The sequence below is a fragment of the Tamandua tetradactyla genome, chromosome 15 (genome assembly GCF_023851605.1).
Source record: "Tamandua tetradactyla isolate mTamTet1 chromosome 15, mTamTet1.pri, whole genome shotgun sequence".
NCBI classification, from domain to species: Eukaryota; Metazoa; Chordata; class Mammalia; order Pilosa; family Myrmecophagidae; genus Tamandua; species Tamandua tetradactyla.
Genome location: NC_135341.1, coordinates 49,811,513 through 49,833,049, shown reverse-complemented (window position 1 = coordinate 49,833,049; position 21,537 = coordinate 49,811,513). Strand labels below are relative to the sequence as shown.

Here is a 21,537-nt window from a genome sequence, read left to right as displayed (position 1 = left end):
CTCTGTGCACTGGGATAGGAAAACTAACTTCAAACTCAAAGTTAGCATTTTATTCCATTATGAATAGAACATACCACAGTAGTAGTAGAAGGGCCTATAACTTTGTCATAAATAGAAATTATACATATTCACATTCAAGTTACAGTTGTTGCAGATATTCAAAATGTCGTTTATATTCATCCCTACTTCAAAATTATGGTGGTTGTAGGATCTTAGTTAACATGTTCTAGGCCTCCTTTAACGAGTTAAAACAAAGCACCTATGTCGCTAGGCTACAAGTTTAATATATTTATCACTGTATTTTAGTATGATTTGTTTCTTTGTCATCCTATTTTTCATTTTATGCATTTAAAAGCATTATTTTCAGAAGAGTCCCATTCGCTTTACTAGACTGCCAAGAGGATTTGTGGCCCCAAAAAGTTACGAACCCCTGTTCTAGAAGTTTTCCCTGTCTATTGGACAAGATGTATTTTGGAAAGCAGAAGTTTTGTCCTGCTTACTGGGGTGCACAAAAGATTTTTATTGTAAAATCCAGAACTGAGAGTTCATTATATTGAGAAGCCACTGCAGGAAGTGTTTCCTGGACTCTGTGTCTCGCAACATCAATCAGACATTGATTATGAAGTAAACATTCATTCCTTGTTCTTTGTTCATTAAAGACTCAGATAACTATCTGTCAGAGTTTTGATGAGTTCAAGCGAACTAGTGCTTCAAGCCCAAGGCAGAGAAACTTAGTGTTGTGATAAATTGGGCAACCCCACTGGAAACAAATGGGTAGGTTAATGAGGTCATTGGAAACACTACATCTGGTTTGTAGATTCTTGTTTCTACCTTCTAGGACTCCCAGAGATCCAGAGAATCCAGGTGGGGATGGCTGCTTTCCCCCTTTCCCCTGTGGCTGCCTCAACTCACTGGAGAAAGAGTCTCAGTCCTGGAAACCTTGTGATTGCAATATGTTTTATTCTGTGTGCTCATTTAGGTCCGCCATTTGGTTCTTGAACCAGGAGCAGGGAAAAATTCTGGCCACCACAGAGTTATTTTTCTGGGGGCCGCGGTGCCTCTGCTGATCTGGGTTTTCATGAGTTCTCTGGCCTGCCCACTTCCATGCAAAGCGCATCAACCTGTCATGTTTTATGTCTGTGATGGGCAAATTTAACGAGCCATGTGTGTGAGGCGTAGGGCGGCACCGTGCCATTGCTAGTTCAAGTCATCCATCACTGTACACTGTCCCTGTCCTATGACGTCAGACCTCTGAGCAGCCCAAAGATCTCGGGAATTCCCCTGCCCCCCAAAGTATTCTTTGTCTTTAATCCAGTTGTTACAGTGAGTGAACCTGATTTGTTCCAGATGTCCCAAGATTTAGCGATTCCGGAGACTACTCCGAAAGTAAAGGCTGATGAGAGTTTGAATTCCTCCATTAGCTGGGATCCAGCCGTTCTTTTCACAGCTAAACAGATGGGGCAAGTGGAGGGAGTCTGAGCTGCTTGGAGTGAGAGAAAGGAACCCTCTGGCTTGCTGCACTTACCTCTTCAGAAAGGGGATGGCCTTAGAAACAGATACTGATGCTACCACCACATGCATTATTAAATGAGCCAGAGCTAGGGTCACATTTTTGCTAGCAAAGTCAGTGGGGCCACATTCATGTTATTTTTTAAATGTAACACGTATTTACCTTAATTATCTGAGTGTTGCTAGGGAAAACACTATTTTGGCTCAGGTCACCTTAGTAAAGGTTTTTCTCCTTTCACTTTGTGAGCGTAAAACTGGTCCAGGTGGGGACCTATGAGGGAGGTAGTTCTGGCTTCCTCTAAGTAGTTTTCAAACCAGAAATTCAGTCCCAGGAGTCATTTCCCTGACCCACAGTAAATTTTAATTGAGGTGCCTTGCCGAAGTGCCTTGTGATCTCTCTCTGGAGTTAATAAGCATGCGGGTCTGTTCTGGATGATTAGAAAGGAGTTATAAAGCATGGTGAGATGTGAAACACATCTCAAGTTATATGGTGTAATAACAGGGGGCATAGTAACTCCTGTTGGATCAAGTTAGAACATACAAACATACAAGCAGCATATTCTGTTTATGATAGTATTAGTGGTTTATGTGGTATCTGAGGATATAAATAATATGAAGCAATTAAAGCTACTTAAAGTTACAGATTTATAACCAAAGCAGAAAGTAATTAATGTAGACAATCACTGTTTAGATTTTTTTTTTTAAGTGTATTTGCAAATAGACAAATGTCCAGCTGCGGATGGGGGTCTGGGATAAGCCGTTTTAAGCACATCAGCCCAGTCCTCAGCTAATCCTGGGCTAAACTGCTGGGAAGTGTGTCCAGGGATGCCAAAGGCAGGGCCTGGGAGGAGAAGCTGAGCGGGGCCAGAGATAGGTGGGGTGGGCACACCAGAGAAGCAGACTGGTCCCTGGTGGTCACTAAGCTTTGAGCAAAGGAAGATGTGTCATAGGCTGTGAAATGAGAGGATCCTGAGCAGTCTGGAAGAGGACCATGAAATGGGCTAGAGCAGATGGTTCAGGACTGAGGCTATAAACCACAGGAGGTTGCCCAAGGTCTGTGTTTATGTGGGGTCAGCTGTAGGATAACCACAGGTCAAGGCTGATGGTTGGGCAGAAATAATAATTCCAATTATCTTACAGTATACTAAATGTGAAACCAGATTAGATCGGTTTTATTAAATATATTTAGACTTGCACCATTTTGTTCTAACTTTGTGGATGTTTCTTAGTGAGTAGAAAAAAATAGCTGTGATATCTTTTTTGATGTTCTTGGCCAGTGAGATAAAATCCCTAAATATTTGCAACAATAACTAGAACCTCCCAAATTGGGAGACGTTGATGATTTTCACAGCAATGAAAGCTGGTGTTTGAAGTCTAAATAATTTGATGTTTCAATGAAATTTACAAAACTTGCAAAGTGATAAGTGGTCCCCAACTAAAATGAGCCTAACAAGACAAAAACAGTTTTCCCTCCCTGTAGTAGAGAGAAACTTCTGAGTTTACACTGAAACATTCCGTTAGAACTGAGCTCACTGTAGTCCCTTGCTGTAGTTTAAGCTTTCTTTGTCCAGAGCTCTATCACATGAGAACGACTGTGTCTTGGGGAAAGGTTAGCACCTCCAACTTTTTGTGACCTGTGAGTACTTAACTAAGAATCTGAAATCACTACTACTAAAGGCTGGATGCTGGCAATTTTATTCTTTGGAGGCACAGAAATGTTGGGGTTTTGAAGATGGTTTTTCTATCGTTTGGTGTATATTACTCATTTTCTATAAGAAGAGTTGCGTGTGTCAGAGGGGAAAGACCTCCAGTCTGGCCTTTTGAAGGCAAATGCTTCTGTAACTAATCTGGGGGAATTTTCCAGGGGACTGTGGACTAATTCTCAGATGCAACAGTAAATTTGATGATAAAAGACCTCAGACCCGTAGAGGTAAAGAGAGGCTGAGGAGTGAACACTACAACAACATTCTGGGGCAAAAAGATACAAATACAATTGTCTTGTAGGTTCTGGCTGCTGCCTTCCTAGCTTGGGAAGCAGAGAACGGTCTCGTGCAGAAGCGTATGACCTATAGAGATGTGCTCAGAAATTTGTACTTGCTTCCTTCTGTTCCTCTTTGTTGTTCCCATCAGTTTCCCCAAAGTAAATTGCAGTTGAGAAGCTCAGAAGTATGTACCCATCAGATTCAGCAAGGGCAGCATCCTGTCCATCTTAAAGGTGCCCTGGTTTAAGGGCAGGAACGATGTTCAAAATAGTTAACAGTCTGGACACATGGGCTCACCTATCTTCAGGAATGGTTGCCAGCCACACACAACTGGTAAAGCATCCCTGATGCAACCCCACTAAGGGCAGCCCTGGTTAAGGGGTGTGTTTGATGACCTGCACTCACATTTGGCAGGACTGTGATGCCTGAGGGAGCTAGACCATTGGTAGAGATTGAGAATATGGCCCCTGGGGTGGGTCCTTGTGGCAGTGGCCCAAAAAAGGAGAGTGAACAGGATGTAGATCACCAGGGGGTTCTCCAAGGCCTTGGTTCCCTTTCAAATGCTCAGAGATAACAGGATTGACTGATTATGATGGACAGGCCTCTCCTCCTGCTCATAAAACTGGCTTTGGGCCATGCAGCAGGCACCATCAGTGCTCTGTAGCATCCTTTTGACCCTCACTTGCTGGCCTGGTGTCCAGCTGTCAGGAACTGCATCTCTTTGCCTGCTCTGCCCACCAGGTAGCAGGACAGAGGTGCTGGGAGCAGATCACCCTCACCCTCACCCCACCCCCGACCCCCATAGTAGCCGTCAGCCTGGGACTGACCGGAATCAGCACATTCTGCCAATGAGGTAATCCCGAGGTACATGTTCTGGTACCCACGGAGATGACTGGCTTGCTGTCACATCTTTCACTGCCTGTCCTTCTGATCTCCTCCACCACTTCCCTGCTGGTGTCCTGTGGGACCATCTCCCGAGTAAACTACTTGCTCTCATACCTGTCTCAGGGTCTGCTTCTGGGGCGCCCTCCACCCCCCACCCAGGACATTCTTTACTGCCTAGCTCCATGGCTCACTACTTTTTTTCCCCACCACCTCACGTGCAATGAATGAGGCTCACGGGCACAGGGTACAACTCTGGGCTTCAGATTTTGGTACAACTCAAAACCACATTGTGAGAAAGAAAAGCACATGATGCGGTATGCTTTTTTTCTTTGGGTATTTTACAATATTAACTGGAGTATTTTACCTGCAAGTGAGTTTTAGATGCTGAAAATACTCAATTTTATTTTAATCCAAATTAACTTTATTTTCCCTAACCCTCTACTTCACAAGTAAGGTCAGAAACCAGAACAATTTGGTCACAAATCAACCATATTACATTGTTAAAAGTAAAATATGTAGAATTAACCCAGAGTTTAGACTAGCCGCGGCCTGTTGACAAGGAGCAAGACCCTTGATTTGCAGTGAAAGGGAGGCCACGCCGAGCCCCAAGGCAATGGTCCTTCTTTTTCTTTTACCCAGGGCAGAAGGTGGCCACTGAGTAGAAACTCTAGAACAGCACGAGCTCACAGAGGTATGAGAGACACATGTGCAATTTAACATTTTCTAGTAGTCGCATTAAAAAGTAAAGTGAAAGAGGCAAAATGCATTTAGCCAATATATAAAAATATAGTTATTCAAACATGTAATCAATAGTGAACAATTATTGAGACATTTTATATCTTTTTTTTTTTTTTTTTGGTACTAGGTCTTTGAAAACCAGCATACGTTTTACACTTAATTAAGACCAACCGCATTTCAAGTGCTCAGTTCTCACATGACTAGAGGCTACCTTATCAGAGATCACAGGTGTAGAACTTGCACTTCAGAGTTGTTCGCCCAGTAGGCAAGGGAGCTGGGGTAATTATATACCAGTTCCTATCAGTCACTGGCTCTGGGCTGCTGCTGGCGGGTTGGGGCTGAATTCCTAGATGCTTTGCAGAGTAGGTACCAACCTCTACAGAAAGTCTCCCAGTAAATAGATGGAGATGCTGGCAGATAGAATTGCAGCCTGCTCAGGCTACAATAAGTCCTCAAGGGACAAGGGTGGAACCACCATAGCCTACTACATTTTGTAATACTTTCACTTTAATGCCCGTGGTAGTTAGGTTCAGGTGTCCACTTGGCTAGGTGAAGGTGCCTAGTTCTATTGCTGTGGACATGAGTCAATGGTGCATGAACCTCATCTGTTGCTGATTACATCTGCAGTTGGCTAGGAGACATGCCTGCTGCAATGAATGATGTTTGATTTAATGGCTGGTGCTTAAATGAGAGAGCTCAATTTAGCACAGCCCAAGCAGCTCAGCATACCTCATCTCAGCACTCGCAGCTCAGCCCAGGCCTTTGGAGATGCAGAAAGGAATCACCCCAGGGAAAGTTGTTGGAACCCAGAAGCCTGCAGAGAAGGCCAGCAGAGATCACCCTGTGCCTTCCCATGTAAGAAAGAACCTCAGTTGAAAGTTAGCTGCCTTTCCTCTGAAGGACTATACATTTTTAACTAAATAAATCCCCTTTTATTAAAAGCCAGTCCATCTCTGGGGTATTGCATTCTGGCAGCTTTGATAGACTAAAAGAGTACCTTATTATTAACAAATCACTTGCAACACACCCTGCCTTGGTGATTCAGAATACCATGATTAGGTTCGCCTGCCTAGAGGATCAAGCCCAAAATCCTTACCCTGCTATTCAAGGTCCCCTGGGATCTGGACTCACCCTACGTAGTCTACTTGCCCCTCACTAATCTGACTGCTAAGGATGTCCTTTTCTTAATCCTTTCCATGTGATTTCTGACCTGCTGCCATTTCTCTGGTCATGATTCTTTTTTCCTCTCCCTGGAATGTACTTTGTTTCTCTGCCCATCCATAGACTCCTCATTCTTTTAAAGTGTGGCTCAATTCCTAACTCTCTCAGGATCTATATCCCTGGCACCTCAATTTGGAAAGTATTTTTTAAAAGTAATGGATGGGTTACTTTTAAAAATGAACTAAGGAAAATGAGGGAGGTGGGGAGGGAAGGAGGAAAGAAGCAGACAGGAAGGATGGATGGATTTAGCTGCCCTCTGCTATTATCCTAGTTGTCATTATCAAATACAGTTGTGTTAGGCAGGTGTAACAACAATATCAATAATGGGAATAACAAGAAATGTTTAAGATGCAAATCTGGTTAACTAGAATGCACTTGACGAATGCCTGTGTTAGCATCTTTTATTCAGGCTAGATTCATGCTAGCAGCAAAAGAGAAGTATTATGTTTTATAGCAAGTAGGTTATAGCCACAAATTATTTAAATGCATCATAGTTTCCCTTTTGAAGAGTTAAGGAGAATCTGAAATGATCCAATGGAAAATTATTAGGCATCATTCAGCTATTTTAATTTATTTCTTTATCATTGTCACAAAAAATTACCTGATGGTAGAAGAAGGAGAATATGCTTTAATGGTCTTAGTGATTCAACACATGGTGTTTTATGTGGCAATCAGTGCATTTACCCAATAAGGAAATTTGAATAGTACGTGCTAGTAATGGATGGTGACAAATAAAGTCAGATAACAAGTTCTTCAGAGATCCACAGGCACCACAGTTACCAAGATGTCAGCAGTAATACCTCAGCTGCAGTAGTGAGCAAATCTGTGCGAAGTTTAAATATAAACCAATGATATGTTTAAAAACAGCTGTTATAAGATATATTAGGATAAGAATTTTTAATAACAGATGAGAAATATCTTTTCTCTAGGCTAGGTATATGCTGTATATAAAGTTTCTAGAAACTGTATGGTTTATATCTCACATTAATGATGCTTTTCATATAAAAATACACTAGAATAATCAGTGCACAAAGTAAATTGACCCACTGAAAAGTCTATACAAGCAAATTAGAATTAATGGGCAAATGTCTCAGGGAGTAATATTTCTTGAAAAAATTAAATGGTTCTTCAATAAGTAAGTATTTGTGGAATGTTTGGCACAAAACACCGTGCCTGATCGATCATTTTACTCTTTCAGCAGGACTGTCAGTGGTTGATCTTCATGGAGTCCTGTCCTCATCAGATGTCATTAAGACATTTCTTGCCAAAGCCCTTCCTGACTCAGGTGGAGTTTATTATATAAGAACTACAGATCAGACAGCCTTTATGTCAAAGGAAATTTGGCTCCAAGATGGCTGTGTGACTTCCAGGAAGTTGGTTCCCTCTCTGGGGCTTGGCATCTTAATCTCTAAAATGCAAAGGTTGAGCTGATGAGCTGTTGTTCATTCATAAGGGCATATTGAGGACCTATTAAGTTCCAGGCACAGTTCTCTCACTGGGAGTTCAATGATGAGCAAAATGGTCCTTAGATCCAAGGAGGCAGTTCTTAATGTGAGTCACACAGTTAAATGTATAATCACAGCCTTGGTAAGTGCCATGAAGGACTTAATGTGTATGTGAGGTCGGAGGAGCTGATAATAGGGGTATGGATTTTACCCACGCAGGGAGATCACAAAGGGCCTCATGGGGACACAGCCAGCAAGGCCTTGGCAAGGGTGGGCTACAATGGAGAGGAACAGGCTTGGAAACAGATGAAACACTAGATCCTAATTTCAGCATTCCTCCTTATCTCTCTGTATCTCGATTTCCTCATCTCTAAAAATGGGTCTAATATCAGGAATCTTGCATAGTGCAGTAAGGTTTCATAAGGATAAAAAGTTTGAAAGTACCCAGCAATGGGCCTTTCTCGTGTCATTTCTAAGAATAACTTTGGAAGCAGAATGTACTGTTTTGATCACAGATATTTAGCTGTGGAGAAAGCGCAAAAACAACTTTGAGGCTGCTTTTACTCTTAATTCATGTCTGCCCTGGACCTGCCTTCTCTTGATCATGCAACCATGTTTGAATATCTTGACTCTGATACTCCAAAAACATCCTTGCTTCAGAATGAAGTGACAGAGGCCCAGGCCTTGGGGGCTGGCAGAAGCTTAGACATCCTTGGACTTTTCATTTGCCATTTACACAGGAGGAATGGGGACAGGTCATACATAGGAACAACAAAACTGGGATGAAGAAGCAGCCCCTTGCCCCATGGTCCCATGCCCCTCTAAATTGCCTCTCTGCTTAATATTTCATTTGGAATGAAACATTAAGGATACTCTCTGAGCTGACCAGGCTATTTGTAAGAACTCTTACAATTCCTTCTCAAGCTAAAGCTAGGTTAGCTCTCCCTCATAACTCCTCAACCCTGAATATTTATTCCTTTAATCTTAGAAGAGCAACAGGAGGACAGAAATAGCCCATTAATTGTTTAAAATTTAAGTGGCCAACAATAATAAATAACTGTCACAATAGCTTGAGGTCAGGGTCTTAATTTATTGGAAGCCATTCAAGAATTTGAAACTCTTCTCTAAGCTAATTTTTCACATCTTGTTTGGCTCTTCAGAGTTCTTGCTTCCAAAGCAAGGTCATCAGATTTCTCATCGTACATGTTATTCTTGCTGATGTGCCAAACATCCAAGAAAGTGAGGTCCGTTCTTTATAGATGGGTAATGATGATTCTTCCCCTTAAAAATCCCCTTATTTCATAGTATTGTAACTTATCGAGATTTTGCATGGTTCTCTTCCCTTTCATGCTATATTAAGTGAATTAATGGTTGTAAACAACCAAAATATATTCTGGTTAATTTAAGCAGAAAAGGAATTTTTTTGAAGGACATAGGCTAGTCCACAGCATAGGCAGAAAGCCTGGAGAATCAGCACGAGCAGGAAACAGGGAGGAAAGACTCAGGCCAGGATGCTGCCCCTGGTGATCTTGGAGGGCCCAGAGGCCTTTGTGAAACCCTCAGAATTCATTCCACCCTCAGCATCAGTTCGCCGCACTAAAGCCATGCCTCAGATCACGTAACTGCCTATAGTCGGGTACCCACACTATAGCAATTAGGCAGAGAGATGATGGAGGGTCTTCCCTCTTTCTGCTGATATGCCTCTACCACCTAGATTGGGATTCCCCCAAAACAGGAAGGATTTTAGTATGCTAAGTGGTCAAAAATAATAACTGTACGTTACACAAGCACTCATGCTTGATCACTTCTTCCCTTAGCTGATTGACAACTAAAGATTGACCACTGATGTGAATTCATTTTATCCAAAGCTCCCATCACATAGTAATTATCATGTGCATCTTCATCATCATTGTCATTATCATCCCTTGCCCATTCATTCCCCCAGTCTCCTGGGCTACCATTTCATTCTCTGTTTTCTTGCCTCAAACATTCACTCTTCTTCCTCTTCCCTTTGCCCAGTCTTTGACCATGCTTCTATTTTACTGAACAAATGGAGGCAGTTACAAGAAAACTTCCACATGTTCTTACCACCCCATCTACTAAGCATCTGCACCTGTGCCACATGAGCCACAGTCTCACCCATTTGTTCCCCAGGCCCCTTCCACCAATGGTTCTGTTGAACCCATGACCCCCTCTAGCTACTATTCCTCTTCTGTGTTTCCTTTTATAGGAAAACTCCTCCAAATAGTTGTCTGTGCTCACTGTTTCCATTTAATGTCCTCCAACATCTCTTAAACCCATTCTAATCAGATTTTAGTTCTTATTGAGGTCACCAATGACTTCCAGATGGCTAAATCCAATGGTCAGTCCTCATTCTTCACATTATTTTGATCTGTGTGCTATGCTTGACAAAGTCAAACACTCCCTTCCTAAAGCACGTCTTTCCCGTTTACTCTTTTTAGTCTTCTTTTTGACTCCTCATCTTCAGTCCCTAAATGAGAGATTTCTTCTCCGTAGACGCTCATTTCCTGGTGAGCATATCTAGTCAACCCTAAATCTATATCTCCAGCCCAAACCCCTCCTCCAATGTCAGAGTCATTCATCCAGCTTCTGCCTCAAAATTTTTTCTTAAAAAAGAAATGCCTTAAAAATGGGCATTTGGATTTTCTCTGCTGAACTGTCTCTACCCACAATCTTTCTCATCTCAGTAAATGACAACTCTTTCCTTCCAGTTTTTATACCCCAAACCTTTGGAGTCATCCTTGACTTCTGTCTTTCCCTGGTACTCTCATTCAATGTATAAGCAAAACCTGTTGGCACAACTTTTGAAATATGTGTGGCATATGGCCTTTTCTTACTGTCCCAGTTGCTACAACCCTGGACTAAGCTGCATCTTCTCCTCTGATCATACCTGCTCTTCCCTAGTGTTTAGAGCATTGACCATTATGTAGAAAGTGTTCAAAAATATCGGAATGAATGATTTAATCCCATTATAGGTGATCAAATGCTTTCTCATTTTCCAAGTTTGGTATATAATAGCTCACATGAACCGAAGAACAGTCTAGTGAATTGAACAAGGCAGAACCCCTATGTTTTAGACGAGAAAACTGTAGCCCATGGGAGTTAATCAGAAAACTGATTGCCCAAGAACAGGTGGCTGGTGAATGGGGTTCTTGGGACCTCTGGTTTTGATCCCAGTGGAGATTCTGACCCCCCACCCACAATTAGCCCCTGGCGGCTCATGTTATATTAGTGTTAAGTCAAAACAGTGATGACTACTTATTTTTCATTGCAGCATTGATGAAAAAACCCCATATCTAGCTTTGGGAGCTGTGAAGAATATCTCCCTAAACATCTCCATCTCCAACCTTGGGGATGATGCCTATGATGCCAACGTGTCCTTCAATGTCTCCCGGGAGCTCTTCTTCATCAATATGTGGCAGAAGGTAAGGAGGGCACCCCCAAATGAGAGCGTTTGTTCTATGTAATGCACTTGCTGACTAGGAGACAAGACTTTCATCAGAACTTGGAATATGTGGTGATTCTGTAAAGGAGACTGTATCTTTAGAAGAAGCATTATTTGGAATTGTTCGATTCTTTACCTTTGGACTCAGATTATATGTTGGCACAGTTACAGAAGTTGTAAATACTACATGAGAGTTAGAGCAATATCTATATCTTACATTGTCTCCCATCCCTTCTCTCCTGTTGAACTTTCTCCCTACAGTTTTATATCTGGCCCTTTCTCCCAGATGTTACAGAGACTGTCTTTTGCAGTCTTGTTATTTTAGGTCAATAGTTGTTGCTATGAAAAACAGTATAAGAAATAAGGACAGATTACTGCTTATCAGGCTTATCACCAATGATGCACTTGATGCTGTCCATTAAAAGGCCATGTACTTCACTCAGAGCTTTTATTTAATCCTAACACATTTGAGGGAATTGAATTATTTCCATGAATTGAGTGATTTTTTTTTAGATAGCATGACTCAGAAAGAAACAAGAGCTGATAATCTTTCCTGTCCCATGATATCTCACGTTTGAGAAAGAAAAGAAAAACTCCTCCTCAGAAGGCAACAAGGAGGAATGAATGGATTCAAATAGATTTCATTGTACCTGGTGGTTGGAGTAACTGTTGATAACTGTTCAGATGGGAAATTCTGCAGCTTTTTACAGCATTTACAACACTGAGCTGTGGTGCCTTGATCTCTGGGTTATAATGGAACCAAAACCACTTTCCAAGAAAACCTCCCTGCCCCCACGGATGATCCCTGGGCATACATTTTAGTGAGTGGATGGCGTGCTGTTCAGGCACATGTCCTGCCAGGCACCACAGTTTTGTTTTGTTTATAAACAACAAACAAACATTCTTGACATGGTGTACAATCAGTGGCTCACAATATCATCACATAGTTGTGTGCTCATCACTATGATCATCTTTTTGAACATTTGCATCTCTCCCGCAAAAAAAAAGAAAAAACTCATATATGCCATACCCCTGACCCCTCCCTCTCATTGACCACTAGTATTTCAAGCTACTCAATTTATTTTAACTTTTGTTCCCTCTATTATTTCTGGCTCCACAGTTTTGACAGGGTTTTGCCAGCCCTGCCCAGCTTAACAGGGAACTCAAGCTTATGTTATTCCCTTAAATAATATTGCGACAGATGTCTTTTACAGAGGTTATTATCAGCAAATGATTATCTCCTTAGTCTTGCAACTATTTGAGGGATGGGAAGTAGCGTTGATTGACCACCTGCTACATGTTAGAAGCTTTACATGCATTGTTCTATTCCTTCCTTACTGCATGAGATCTGGGTGGTGTGATTTTATTGGAAGAGTGCTTTCCAGATAAGGAAAAGGGGTGGGGAACGATGCTGTGGAGCTTACATTGCACGGCGGAATTGTTCTCCCTTCAAGCAGGGCAGGCCATGATGCTCCTGTAGCATCACTGGCCACTGGCATTCTGGGCAACGGGGCTCCAGTCCGTCAAGGACAAGGGTCCTGAGAAGGCCACAGGTTGAAGGCATTAGGTGCAGTAGCTGATCATCAGGAAAGTGGAAACATATCATGTGTTAACTCTTTGCCATTGAGTTCCAGCAAACGCCAAAACCTTCAGCACTTTGAACTCTAGGTTTCACTTGGCAGAAAGTTGACAAGAGTATAGAGGTTCTCTGTTATGTGGTGAGCACTAGTGTAAGAAAGGCAGCTGAGTCCAGAGACAACATGTAGCTGCTATGGAGTGAAATCCAACCAGAAAAAGCACATGAGCAAGGAACCTTTGGTGTGGCAGGAGAAGACATAGCCAAGAAACAAAAATTCTCCTTCTATAGCTACAGTCACAACTGCAAGATTGGTCAACTAGTAAGATAAATCCAGCCCAGAGCAGGATTCTAACAGCATCCAGGTGGGGAGGGGGGACCAAAAGAACCCATCCACCCTGCTTCATGATGCAGAAACCTAACAGAACCAACCTGGACCTTACAGAAACATTCTAACACATAAACAAAGAAAAATACAGCTCAAGACAGTGGAGGGCGTACTTTTTAAAAAGATTATTAAGAGAAAACAAAAGGAAATTTTAGAGTATCAATTTTTTTTTGATTTTGTGAATTACAGATTATGTTAACGTTTTATTTCGTGTTAAAATATTTTTAATAACAAACAAATTGAAATAAAATGACAATAAAACAAAAATAAAATAAAACAAATAAACATAAATTTGAAAAAATATTGGCAGACACCTGCTTCTCCTGGCCATCAGGGCATGTGGACATGAGGCCCACACTCATTTCCGAGTGAGCCTGGGAGGCATCAGCCTCACATCCGGGGAGTGAGAGAGCTGCCACTCCACTGCTGAGGTCACGCCCAAGCTGGATCCGGACACTGGGCATGGAGGCCCCGCTGCAGCTGGGCTCAGCGCTGAGCTCCTGGGACCTGGAGAGTAGGGCGCCTAAGCTGGGGCCGGTGCCAGGGACCCATCCGCTCCCTCCTGTGCATACTGCCCTCAGCTCTTGGGCCACCCTGCCAAGGGCTCCTGCAGGCCACGGGAGACCTGAACCCCAGGCACCAGAGAGATCACTCAGCATCTCCTATTTCCATCATGGGACACAAAGGCCCAGAACGATGGGGGCATGATGCTGTCACAGGGCTGATCAGGAGAGGAGAAGTGTCTCCAATACTAAAGTGTAGACACCCTGAGGCGATGCTGAGTCCGAAAAGACACTGAGCCCTGAGGCAGCTGCAACTGCTGGCCTGGAAAGGGAACTCACCCTGCACTCCGAGGCTTGACAACATCGGGGAGGTTTGGGGCATCGAGTGTGTTGCTGGCCAACAGGGCCAGGGGCTCCCGCTCACAAGACAGGTGGTAGCTACAGGGCAGAGGGCTGCTGTGAGGCTACAGAAAGCCACAGCTCACGGTGGGGCCCTGCTGCTGCTACCTTCTGCCCTGGTCTTACCACTCAGATTCACTCAGCTGATCCACAGCCCCAAACCAGGCCTTAAATTCCTCCATGTTGCAAAAGTTCATGTAGGTGTATCCCTCCTGGAGGCACTCGATCCGGGAAATGTACTTGTATCCCTTCAGTCCTATTTGGTAATATATCAGTCTCCCCCCGTGTCTGGGTCTCACTGGCCACTGAGTGCTCCAGCCAAAAGAGGAGGTCCTAGGCCTAGCTCTCCAGGGCAGACCCAGGCAGCACCACCTGTGCGAAGGACACCAGTTCCTTCAGGCTGGAAAAGTCCGGGGGCTCATAGAAATCATCAGGAAAGTCCTGGAGCCAGGTCAGCAGGAGGCAGGAGAAGGTGCTGTGGGTGGACAGGGCCGCAGCGTGAGGAATGGTTGTTCCTGCCACACTGCCCTGTGATGACCACCCTCCCAGGTGAGGGTTCCTGAACAGGACGAGAGAGACTATTTCTGTCTGTATCTGCTGTGCAACCTCCCACTGGAACAGAAACAGCATGAGGACAGGGAGTGGTTGTTTCTGCTCAGCCGATGGCACTGCACTTGCACACAGTAGGAACTGCATAAATTGCCTGATGAGGGGACAGGGCATGACCCTGCCTCAGCCTACCCAGGGCCATCGTGTCACCTCAACCTGGAGTTCATACCCTGAGGTCCTGCCTCCTTCTCTGTGAGGCATGTGAGGTTCTCCCCTTCCCACTGTCATGGACCCTAAAGGGCACAGGCACACCCCACTGCAGCCACCCGCAGCCAGGCTTGCAGGACTGGGTAGTCAGGTTGGATTTGTGAGCTGAATTCTCCCCGCATCTCCTGAACTGTGTCTGTGTGCTGCTGGCGTGGTGGGGGGGCAGCAGAGTTGCGTGCGTGTGGAGTGTGCTCTGAGCCTCCAGGAGCACTCCCCACCCAGTGTCTCAGGAACTCTCGCATGGGTCTCTGAGAGTCCTGGTGCCCTGTAGGGGGTGGAGCCCTGACCTCTGGTCTCCAGTGAGAATCATGAGATGGATGCAGGGACCTGCCCAGTCCCTCCTGGCACCGGCCCCCACTCCCCATCTTGGGCTGTGAGGAAGGAGCCCCTCTCTCCTCACCCAGAGTTCACTCACTTTTTCAGGCACTCCTGGCCTCCTCCATCCCTGTCTGGCAAATTGCAGCTGCTTGCATACCTGCAGGGTACATGGGAGTGTCACATGTAACTTCTTTGGTGTGCCCCTACTCATGACATGTCCTGCTGTTATCTGACCCCCTATGATTTGGCAAGCAGGAGGCCACAGGCAATTCTGCATTTTTGCTCAATGAAGTAGGCTAAGTAGCTTGAAAAGGGCCTGCACATAGCTTATTCTTCCTATATCCTACATGAACGAATGATCCATGAGCTGCTCCTTCACAGATAACTGGTGAGGCCTGGGGCTCCTCTGCCAGCCCCCAGCATGAGTGGCAACTCAGGCCACACTGAGGACAGAATCCAGTTTGATGCAATCTCAAACCTCCTCTGAATAGGAATATAGGATTCCAAAGGTCAATTTGGAGCAGAGCATCTTCACGTGGAAAGGAAATTTCTCAACCTTGACAAGCCCTCTCCACCGAGCTCCCTCTCCAGAAAGCCTGGCATGGGGAAACACTTTCCATGGCCCAGAATCATTCAATCCTGACTCTGACCTCAGCAGCTTGGTCATCCCATGACCCCACTAGCAAGAGGAGGAAACTGAGTTTAGATGCTGCAATGACCTCCCCAGACATTCAGCTCAGGCATGCCAGATTGATTAGGAGATTGAGGAACCCATGCTCACCTGTTGGACACCCGGTCCAGGACCTGCTGGATGGTAAAGAAGCCCCGGTAATTTAACACGAGGAGGGATACATAGGTCTGGTTGCCCTCTGCAACAGCTGCCGCCATGCGCTTCATGAACTTTTCCCAGGATCCCACGTTGCCGGTGTACTGCTGGTCACTCTGGACTGCTGACACTTTTGCACCCTGAGACTGGAATAGCAGAAGCTGGTGGTTAGCCACTGCACTGAGAACCAGGAGAGGGCTAGGGCTGGGGGTGTACGCAGACCTGCCTTTCCCTGTCCCTCCCTGCCTTGGGGCAAGAAGTGGGGCAGGAATGCATCTAGCAGAAAAAGGTCCCACACTCCAAAGTAGAACTCAGGTGGGGGAATAATGAAGTCACAAGGAGTTGTGCATCAATGCGTGGAAAGCACTTTATCCACATGATTCCTCACAAATCACCCCCATTCATGAGATGGGGGGATTCAACTTCTTGCAGGACAGAAGCCAGAAGCATTCACACTGGAGCTTTATGATCTTCCCTCCTTACTGTGGAAAAGGGGTCTCTTCAAGACATGGAGGGGAAGAGCCTGCTCACATCTCATTCTTCCCTACTGTGGAGGCAGTGCATCAAGAGCACCAAGATGGCGAGAACACCTTTTCTTTCACACCGACAACAAGACTTGAATGTCTTTTACCTCAAAGGGAGTTCTGAGTACCTGCAGCCGTGGTGATCCCTGCTCAGACCAAAGATCAAGTATCTGCACACTTCCCCAGTTCACATCAATAAGAGATGACAACTTTTGGGCCCAGGATTAACACGTTGCATGGGGATTACTTCACCATCACCACTTGCCTTCCCAACAGCCATCCATGACTTCACGTTTGAACACAAAGTGCACATGAAGTTTCCCAACGTGGCCATGGATGACCCCGTTCCTCATGTCTCCTCACACTGAAAGTAGGAGTATTAAGGGGCTCCCGAGGCAAAATAGCAATGCTGGCATTTCCTTAATTCTCTGACCTTGGGCCACTTTGACTTACCTTCCTGAACACCCTGACCAACAGACTGCGGCGGCGAGGTGGAGGGCTCAGCACCAGCGCCTGCATCTGTTGAAAAATGTCTCCTTCCTTGGTTTTCTCATGGCAGATCCTCCTGCTCTACAAATGCAACACGAGAATATGCTGTACTATCGATCGTCTCTGGCTAAGTGAGCCTGGTAGAGGGACTGTTGTGGAATCTAGGTGCCTGGTTACTAAGGTTCTACATTCCGTTGGACTGCAGCTCAAAGGAAGTGAGGTCATCTCCTGAAGCCCCTTAACTGAAACTTCTCAACCATTAGGTCCTCCAGGAAAGGCCCTCTTGACTCCTGATGCTCATCCTCCTGAAACATGTTATCCTGTTGACTGGACCAAGTTTCCTCAACACATCACTCACAGCACATCACCCACAGTTACTTGGGAAGGCCTGGGTGCAGACTGGGCCCCATGCATAAGGAGGGAGAACTCAATTCTAACACAGATGAACTTTCTTAGAAATCTTGTGACCATGGTATAGTCATTGTAACTCTCATCTCAGGGTCTCCCCAGTCTCCACACCTACACAATGGGGTCATTCTACCATCTACTTCCTGGGTCATCATTAGGATTGAAGGTCATTAGTGTAAAAGCCATGGCTGGTTTTTGAGTAGCTAACATGCAGAGGCAACAGCATTCCAAAACGTGGATTAGAGTATCAATTTTTGTTCTGAGTGAAATTCAAGAAAAAATGAACATAGCAACAAATCAGATGAAAATGGGATGGACTAAAATGAAAGTAAAAATAGAGGTCATAGATGGGATAAAGAATTACTATAACGAAACCAATTAAAAGCAGAATTGAAATAAGTATTATGATCAGGAAAAAGCAGAATCGCCAGTATAAAAAACTGATTTCACTATAGCCAAGAGAAAATTTGGCAGGGTCTGAGAATTCAGGAGAAAAGGACAAAGCAACAAAAAGAGATGACAGTAAATACAGACATGGAAGTGGGAGACCAGAGAGTCAGCCATGATAAGACAGTTCCAGAATGATTGAACAGATGATGTAAGAGCGGAAACCATTCCTTAGATAGCAAAGAAGGATCACCCTTAAAAAGGGTCTAATGCCTACAAACAGCTTCATGAATTTTTTTTTATCAAGGATATGACGATGATACTACTAACATCTGACAGAAAACAAGTTTTCCACAGACTTCTTTTCTGTAATATTAAAGCTAAAACGTTAGAACAGTATGTTGCATTGTGAATCAAGAATTCTAAACTCAGCTGACCTGTCCTCCATTAATAAAGCCAAAATCAAGATAGTCTCAGATATATAGGAGTCCATACGTCTACCAACTGTCCTATGTTGGGTTTCCCCCAAAGCAGACCCTGAGAACAGTGGTGCAGGTGCAGGTAGTTTAGACTGGGGGTTGGTGATCTCAGGAAGGCACTGTGTGGACGCGGTGGTTTAGACAGGGAAGGAGGGAAGGCAGAAAAATGTGCTTTAATGGGCGGGTTGCCACTGTGAGCAACCCAGGTTCAGTTCTGCTGCAGACGCTGAGAGACTGTGTGGCACCCACTTCACGGCCCTCACCCTGAGCAGTGGCCTGGAGGGCTTATGCCCCAGCTCCTGTCACTCATTCCCCGAGAGTCATTCCAGGACACTCCCCCGTCCCACCCTGGCTCCAGGCACCCTCCCTGGGCCAGGAAACAACTCAGGCAGCGAGATGCAGGAAGTCTTTGGCCTGGAAGGGACAGTCTTCACACAGCCCGCCCTCTGATTGGACCTCAGGAATGTGAATGAGGCTCTGGCTTCCTGAAAACTAGTGACTTACAGACAGAGTATTCAAGAATATGGGAGCTGTTCCATAAAAACTGGGACAAAGCCAACTATCGACTTCAGCAAAGACAAATTTTATAAAAATGTAAAATAGTAAGCAAGTGTAAAAAATAATTGTTGCAACAGTAAATACATAATTCAAAAGGCTAGTGATAAAAATAAGCCTAGAATGTCAGTTATACAAGTAAAACATTGGGAAGAAACATGATCTTGTCACTCTTCCTCTTTGACATTCTTCGGAAGGAGTTAAGACTCCTCATGTGAGGCTGGGTCTCAAGCCTCACTCTGCCCCTGTGCTTCCCCAGCCTCATTGTCACCCCACATACACACTTGGGTTCAATAATAAATCTATTTAAGCTGCCTGTACCAAGGAATTCCTTTCACTGTTCTTGTTTAATGCACTACTCTGCCCTCAAATCTTAGCTCAGGTGTTACCTATTAAGTTTCCTCGCCTCCCTGCCCTAAGGAAGGGTGAATGGGGTGGGTGAGTGGGTGGGTGGATGGGGGATGGATGGATGGGGGATGGGGGGTGGAGGATGGATGGGGAATGGATGGATGGGGGATGTATGGATGGGGGATAGATGATGGGGGATGGATGGGGGATGGATGGATGGGGGATGGATGGGGATGAGGAATGGGTAAGTGGAAGGTTAACCCTTTTGTCCAAACCAACTCAGGGCCTAGGCCTCCAAGGTCTCTTCTCTCTCATACCCTCAATTAATGATATATTGGCTATTGAGGCTAAACAACAATAACAAAATCCCCTGAAATTGATTTTCTTTATGCTCTTTTAATGCAAAACTACTTTCCTAGATTTTTCTAGTTCTTCCTTTTAAGGGAAGGATGCTTGTAAAAGTGTGGGATGCACATGGATGACCATCTGCTGACTCCTCTCCTATATAAAGCTAACTTGAAAACATGCTATAAAATAAGACTTAGTTTGTTGGGGCTGTCTGACTGACTGGTTTGTGCTGTTTAGCCAGAGCTCAGTGTGTGATGGCCAGCAGCTGGGTTTTAGCAGGGGGCAGGCCCATGCACTGTGAAGGAACCAGGGTCTCCCTTGGCAGAGCATCACTATAGGGTGTGACTATTCCTGAGGTCTCCTAGTAAGAACAGTGATAGGGACCACCCCCCACCCCTGCCCCAGGTGATAGGGGTATGGTTAAAGGGAAGAACAAGGAAGCAAGTATAGAAAGAACTCAGTTTGGAGCCAAGTAGCACCATTGCATCTCAGGACTCTAGAGTGATCTGGATGCACCTTACACAACTCCACAGAATATAAATGAATATTGTCCCCTGGAGTTGTAAGACATGGAGCCCTTTAGTCAGTCTAGTTTTGATTCAAGAGTCAAAAGGCTTTGGCTGCTCTGGCTTCTTGAGAAGGAATGGATTTGTTTAGACAGCATTTATTGAGTACTTACTAAATGCCAGTGGCCGTATCAGCCACTGGGAGATGCAAAGATAGGTAAGATGTGGCTTTTGATCACAGGGAGCTCACACCCTAATGAGGGGAAAGACATGTCAGCAAGCAAAGTACCAGGTGCCAAGTGCTCTGAAAAGTTGCTTTGAAGCACAGATGTGACAAGGTGAAACAAGTGTCCTTTTTGTAACAACCGCTTTCATGTTGGACAAGCTCTTTGGATAAATATTTGGGGTAGTTGGATGGGACTCTGAAGGAGCTGGGGACAGCTGGTGTCAACACTGCAGAGAAGACTATGGCAGGCTAATTTATTTGGCTGGTGAAGGAGGGAGCTGAGCTAGAGTGGAGGTGAAAGGGCAAAGAAAACCAAAAGAAGTGGGGTAAAACTAGCAAGATGGAAAGAGACTGCAATGCAGGACAAAGGGCCAGTATCACTCCTAGATGGGGTGACCTCAGGACATTTTGGGAATGCATGCTTGATGTTCTATGCTGAAATTGCTTGTCAGTTTGGACTCCTACACTCTGAATGCCTCGTGTGACTATGAAAGAAAACATGAGTGTGTGAGTGTGTGCATGAAATCGAAAGGGCTGGGCTCGTGTGCATCTTCATGGTGTTACCATGATAGCAAGTATGGAAGCAGATATGGCCATAAAAGTGAATGTCTTAAACGAGGTTTCCCTGAATCTTCCAGGTGTAAGGGGCCCCAGTAGCTTTGGGGTACAAAGGGGAGGCAGCCATAGAATTACAGAGGAGGCTGTGCTGGGAGAGAAGGGAGAATAGGGACAGGCTCGCTGTCCCTTCTTTTCTCCACAGTATAAGATGCTCTTATGGCTTGGTTCTCCCAGATGCTGACCCTGAGGTAAAGAACTGAGGGCAATTAGTTTACCTGGAAGGTGCAAGAAACACGGGTAGGGAGGTAGAGAAGTAATATAGAGGGATAAGCCACTGAAGAGTGTGCCATTTAATCCAGCTCCCACAGTGAGCAATAGGGCTTACTCCACAGGGTATCTCTTGGAAACAGTCCAATACTTGCAAATAGGAATGAGGAAGTAGGGGTGGGTGGGGTGGGATTTATACCCCATTTCCTGAGGGTAATTAGTTGAGGGCTTCTTGTGGCCATCCCCTTCCATCCTGCCATGTGCTTGGCCAGAGTGGCCTACAGCATTCTAGAAGATACCCTCAGGTTCAGGGATGCAGACCTGGTGGGCTGGTGTACCTTGAAAGGTACAAGGGATTTGGATGGGTCCT

General features: G+C 44.8%; 2 protein-coding genes across 2 annotated transcripts in view; one reads left to right on the top strand and one right to left on the bottom strand.

The window, feature by feature from the left end:
• Positions 1-21,537, top strand: part of ITGA9 (integrin subunit alpha 9) — a 447,613-nt gene that overhangs the window by 256,925 nt on the left and 169,151 nt on the right. The window contains exon 18 of the mRNA XM_077129816.1: positions 11,076-11,226. Within this exon, the coding sequence (XP_076985931.1) occupies positions 11,076-11,226 (151 nt within the window). The remainder of the gene's footprint in view (positions 1-11,075; positions 11,227-21,537) is intronic.
• LOC143657437 (ral guanine nucleotide dissociation stimulator-like) lies at positions 14,973-17,223 on the bottom strand. Its single transcript, XM_077129817.1, has 3 exons — positions 17,050-17,223; positions 16,028-16,218; positions 14,973-15,403 (listed from the first exon to the last, which is right to left on the bottom strand). Exons 1-3 carry the CDS (start codon positions 17,113-17,115, stop codon positions 15,340-15,342), a joined length of 321 nt encoding a protein of 106 aa, XP_076985932.1. The 5' UTR covers positions 17,116-17,223; the 3' UTR covers positions 14,973-15,339.